Genomic DNA, 6,000 nt, shown 5'->3' on the forward strand with positions numbered 1-6,000 from the left:
AAGGTGGTGTACAAGTACAGGGACTGTATACACAGATGTGTTTGTGTTCCCCTTGCCTTAGGTCTTGCTGTGTGCCTCTAAACGGGTAAGAGTCTATAACCAAGGCTTCTGTCCTGTGAGAGGCACAAGATACTCAGCTGCTTAGGGATGCTTTCTGAGAAGCCTTCGATTTTAGGCTTTGAATTTTTCCTACTAAATTTTCATCATGACAAGCTGAGTTAGTAAGTGATGGGGGAAAGACTTCGCTATTAATGTCATTGGTCGTGGTCATGGTGTCTTAGCACCCCAACTGTTTTGGTTTTTGAAGTGCTTTAGGCTGTAAATGTAAATGTACTCACTTAGAAATATATCACAACTTTGCAGCAATAAAATTACTGCCTAAAACATACATTAAAAATAAGTGACATAAATAACAAGATAAAGAAACTTGCATTAATTACAGTTCAGTTTTCTTTCTGTATCCTGGGACTCTCTGTTGACTGCCTGGGACACACTGTCTCTTGAGACTCTTCCTTGCTTGTTCAGGAAAGCATCTCTGTCTTACCACCTAAGGGTTCCTGGACAAAAGACCTCTTAACAGGATCCTAGTGATTCTAAGCTTCCTTCATAACCCAGTATGCTTTTCTTTGTCGTTCTGCCTCTAGGATGAGGAAGGCACAGAAGAAGACAGCAGCCGAGTGGAGCCAGTTGGACATGCTGATACTGGATTGGAGAACATGCCCAACTTTTCCCTCGAGTAAGTCCCTATGGCTTGGCCTCGTTTTTTTTTTCCTGTGTATGTGCGGCATCGTTATGGCAGCAGGTGTTCTAAAGCATATGGCGTGCAGAATGTTTGTGCTTAGGTAAAAGCTATGCCTGCACTGCTTCATGTTCACCAAGAACAAACTTCATGTGTGATGTCCTGTAAGCAGCGAGGCGTGGAAGTTCATATGTGCCCACCCAGGGTTTCACGTCTTGGCAAAAACTGCTAAATTACAATAGCATAGTATTTGATTGAAGATGTCTGTCACGTTAACAGCTCTGTAAACATTGTAACTGTTTTCGGATTGCTTTACCTGTCTGTTTGTTGATCATTTGTTCAAGGTTGCGAAGTGAGTAAACATATTCATCTTATTCATATTGATAATTAAAATTAATAAGAGAATATTATTTTAATACCAAAAATTAGTTGGATAGAGTATGCCTCGGTCACATACACACAAGCACATGCATGCACACAATTTAGCTGAAGAAACAGGGTCTGTGAAGATTCTTGATAGGATGATGAATGCCATAGTGTAGGAGTCCAGACCGACTGTGATTTTAGCCTTTTGCTACTTCACAGCTTTAGAGCTGGTACATTACCATGTTTATAGTGGAGACTGCTCTCAGCTCCTCCCCTGGTAGACTGGAGCAGGAAGAACAGTCATGCTGATCTTTTCTTTGACTTTCTGGTCTAAGTGTGGGGTGAAGACAACACTATTAATAAACATCTTCCAGGGCAGGTGTGTGTGTGTGTGTGTGTGTGCGCGCGCGCATGCTAGGAACATCACAGTGGGATTGAGCAGACTTAGATACCATGGATTTACAGATGCAACCACCAGCATTTAAGAGATGTTTGGGGTACCACCTTTTTTTACAGAGAGAATGTAGACTAAAACAAAACCATTAAAATTAATGCTTTTCTTCATTGAGATGCAAATGTTCAAATTTGTATTAGCGGTTTAAAAACATGAGTTTTATATAGTTGTGTGAAAATGACTTATACATAATGTTACCTTAGTAAACATTTTAGCTGTGTGGACAGATATTGTTCGTTTGTTTAGAGAAAGGCCTCCCTTTATAGCTTAGGCTAGTCTCAAACATATAGCAGTCTGTCCTACTCCTGCCTCAGCTTGCTGGATTCTGAGATCATAGGCATAAAGCACCATACCAGACTTTTAATTTAATTAATATGTGTAATTAAATCTATATACATGAGTCTGCTTTGTTGGCTATCTTTATTGTTAGCTGGACTTATTCTTTATATAAGTGAGACATTTTTAGTACCTATGTTATCAGCTGCCTATGTAAGAAATATAGTTCAAAACTTGGCATTTTGTTTTATATTAAAAACTACATTGGGATCCCTGTTGAATCCAATGGTAGTAACTTACAGTTTTCCAAATTGTTTATAGTAGATATTTAATTGGCATTCTATTTCCAAATATGGATCGGTATACATGCAGCTCTCTGAAAATGTGTGTATATGTTTTTTAAAAAAATCGGAAAAGGAAGCAAAACATCTCACGTAGTCTAGAAATCTACCTTCTCTATATTACCATCTTCATTAATCTCAAGGCAATGCTACCAGTCAAGATCCACAGAAGTGGCTTTAATAATGTCAGTTCCTGGCCACCAAGCTAAGTGCAGTTGCTCAGAAGCAACTCCATGCTAGTTCATGGAATGTGTTTCATAGTTTTAAAGATCAGCTACACACAGGAGAAGCATTTGGTTTCAGTGGGTCCCAGCTTCAAAAACCACCCTCATAGTCTCTGCAGCTAAGGAAGTGGAGGCTGGATCCTCATAGTGAGCTGTGAGGTCATTAGCGGTCTCTTCTAGACAGTCAACCTGTGGGAGCAAAAGCTGTGTGACCATACTGGGTTTTTGGAAGGATGAAGTGACATGCATTGGATCATGTTGTAAATTGTCATGTGCCATGTGTGCACAATGCCTGTGTTTAGCTAACCTTAGAGTTCCCAAGTTAGCTATTGGAGTGTTCAGTAACATCAAGATACTAATGTCCAAAGCATGAAGTCTTATTGCTCAGAACAGAATGGTCCAAGAGGACCTTCTGTGTCCCTATTAATACAGCTGTCTCTGACGATTGCTCCCCCCATGCCATCAGACTAGCATCCAGGTAGGTGGTCTTGGGTGCTGCCTCCATCACCACGCTTGTGTTCTCGAGTGTGTATGTATGCGCCCGTCGCCTGTCAGTCCGGGATTTTGTTTTGTTCTCTCTCTCTCTCTTTTTTTCTTTTTTTCTTTTTTTTTTGTTTTTTTGTTGTGTGTCTGTTTTTGTTTTGTTGTGTTTCTGTTTGGGTTTGTTGACAGTCCATGTTCATGCTCCCTCATTCATCATTGTCTCACAGTGATATGGTAAAGCTCGTACAAGTCCCCAACGATGGAGGGCCCCTGGGAATCCATGTAGTGCCTTTCAGTGCTCGAGGCGGCAGGTAACGTATCTTGCAGGTTTTTTAATTGATCGTAATGTCCACTGTTTTCTGTGTTGACTTCGCACATGCATAACGGAAAGGTTTTCACTGGGGACAGCTGCTTGCTTTCGTTGTAAATATGTCTACAGAATATACACAGCCTGATTGAGGAAGTTTCTATGCACAGGGAAGATCTGTAGGTTCAGATTATATTAACTAACTCACCATTTAGCACATCCTGGTACTTACATACTCTGTTGCAAGCTAACCACCATGCTTCGATTTATCCCCAGAGAGCTACAGTAATTATGTTAAAAAAAAATCATACAGTAAAAATTACCTGGGTATCTTAGGTGGGAATTTGTTTGAAATTTGTCTTTCTTAGCTCATTTCTGCAATTAGGTAAGACACTGAGTTTTTTAAAAAAAAATTTCCTTAGAAAGCTGGGCAAGCTGACTTTAATTTCCAAATGCTCACTCACTACACCAAATGTGGTGCTGTTATTTTCATCCTCAGTACTACAAAGAATATGATTCTGTAAAGTCTACAAATACTACATGAGTTGTCTTGATTCTCCCAGCTGCCCCCAACTGTGAAGTAAACATTAGTTTGGGGGCTTTAATATATTCAAATAGTGTTGTTTTTCTTATATAACTAATTATATATGATAAATTATTATAAATAATTTGTTGTTTAATTATTATAAATTATACTCATATGTTATAGATTATTATAGATATTATAGATTTATATATAAATTATTATAAATAAAAGTGTATAAGTATTATGGTTAGTTTTGTGTATTAATGCTTGATGGGTGGGTGCCTTGGCCAGGTGGGGTCCTTCCTATTCATGTGTGACACCTCCCTCCTTTTGTTCAGTTTGTGATGACCTGGTGAAACATGTTCATGCCTTGTTTTTGAACCCCCTAATCAACTTTTATTGTTTTCACTCTATTCTTTTAAAAGCATTTCACCTCTCCCCCCTCCGCCCCCCCTTCCCCGTTTAGGTAGAAAAAAATTGTCAAGTAGCCTTATGCCAGTATCAGAAAGCTAAGAACTGGAAGCCTACCCAGTGACTAGGAACCCAGGGCAACAACAAGCAATAGGAACAGGCAAGAAGAACTGTAACTGGTGAACAAAGCACAGACCAGTGGCTGAGAACCTGGAGCACACACTAGGAAACCACGCTTGGCAGGGGAGATGTGTGACTGAGAGCTGAGGGCTATAGCTGTGAACATACATCAGTTATAGAAGTCCAGGATGGTCATTTGGAATTGAGGCTGGAGACTGAAGATCTGAATGTAGAACAGCGAGGTCCCAGACCAGTGGCAGAGAACCAGCCACATGTGCTAACACTGTTGTCCTGTGTTCTAGAAGGCAGAGCATGAATTAGCATACATCCAGATATATGCTGTGTTTCTAAGACTTTGAGCAATTGCAGTGCTTTCCCATTAATCACAACAACGGCAAGTCCAGATTTATGTTTTCCTTTGGTAAAAAATATAGATTGTGGGTGGACTTGAAACTGAAAGTTGAGTTTATTAACATTCTTTTGAAGTACCCTGAATGCACTATCTTGTAGCTCAGTATAAAATTCACCTTGAATTTTGGAGTGGGATTTTTATTCATTCCCCTTTTCCGTTTTTTTCCTCTTTTATTTTCACCTTAAACTCTGGAAAAAAAAATCTTCAAAGGACTTTCAGCTAAATAATTTTTCAAAGGTACCTTGGCTTTATTTCCTTTTAAAGATATTATGTGGAATTATCTCAAGAGAAACTTGAGAAAGAGTTAAAAACCATGGATCCCAGCTTCTCAGGGCCGATGTGTCTGAAACTGCTCATGAGCTGTAATTCATCACAAATAAGATTATTGTGTATGTGCCAACATTGAACCAGTATTTGTATTGCAAACGTGTTACTTTCTGTCTTGCATTACACATTTCCCACCTCACTGTGAAAAGACATTAGGATAAAATAAACAGATGACAAGCCTAAAGCGAAAGGAGAAAACAGAAATAAACCTGCCAGTAGGATGGATTCAGAAAAATATTGCAAAGCCCACCACAGTTGGTGGTTGCCATGGTGTTGAGTTTGGATGCACAGAACCCAATCAAGGAAACAAACAAATTCTTCGGCAGAACTAGCAACTCTGGAGCTGAGTCATTTTTAATTCCTTCCAGTTTGACTCTTAATGAGGAAAATTGTGTGCAGCTTCCCTACATAAAGAACAAAAGACTTGGATCTAGGAAAAGCAGACACTTCATAAATCCCCGCTGGTTACCACCAGTTTCCCCATGGCAACTGGATAGACGTGCTTGGTTTTCACTCCACTTGTGTGCAGGCTCTACAATCCTACATGAACTTGATGGTTCTAGCTCTCTGGGGTTGGTTGGATAATGTGAGTGATGGATGTGGTAGCTCAGACTCAAGGGTCCCATCTCCAGGAGTGTAGAGATTCCAGAAATGCTTGAAACTGGTCCTTTCTGTTCTGTCAGAAATCCCGAGAGGCTCTCACCTTGTGGGTACCAGGAAACAAAAGATCTGTAGAATGCCGCATTTCTCCATCAGAAACCCGTGAGACATTTATCACCCTATGATGAGGATAGCCAGTCATCTAAAACGAGATGAATAGACGCCATTTTTCTCCAGGGATTTGCTATAGTCAGGTGGCAGGTGATCTGGGAGCTGGTAGAAAAGTGTCTGGCTTTGGAAACTGAGTCTACTCAGTTTTTTTTTAATTTTTAATATTTTTATTACATATTTTCCTCAATTACATTTCCAATGCTATCCCAAAAGTCCCCCATAGCGCCCCCCACTTCCCTACCC

At 39.9% G+C, this 6,000-nt stretch overlaps 1 protein-coding gene across 11 annotated transcripts in view; it reads left to right on the plus strand.

The window, feature by feature from the left end:
- Positions 1 to 6,000, plus strand: part of Pard3 (par-3 family cell polarity regulator) — a 542,245-nt gene that overhangs the window by 290,971 nt on the left and 245,274 nt on the right. For all 11 annotated transcript variants that reach the window (XM_021170615.2, XM_021170616.2, XM_029480762.1 and 8 more), the window contains exons 6-7: positions 645 to 736; positions 3,111 to 3,194. In XM_021170615.2, the coding sequence (XP_021026274.1) occupies positions 645 to 736; positions 3,111 to 3,194 (176 nt within the window). The remainder of the gene's footprint in view (positions 1 to 644; positions 737 to 3,110; positions 3,195 to 6,000) is intronic.

The sequence above is a fragment of the Mus caroli genome, chromosome 8 (assembly GCF_900094665.2).
Source record: "Mus caroli chromosome 8, CAROLI_EIJ_v1.1, whole genome shotgun sequence".
In the NCBI taxonomy this organism is placed as follows: domain Eukaryota; kingdom Metazoa; phylum Chordata; class Mammalia; order Rodentia; family Muridae; genus Mus; species Mus caroli.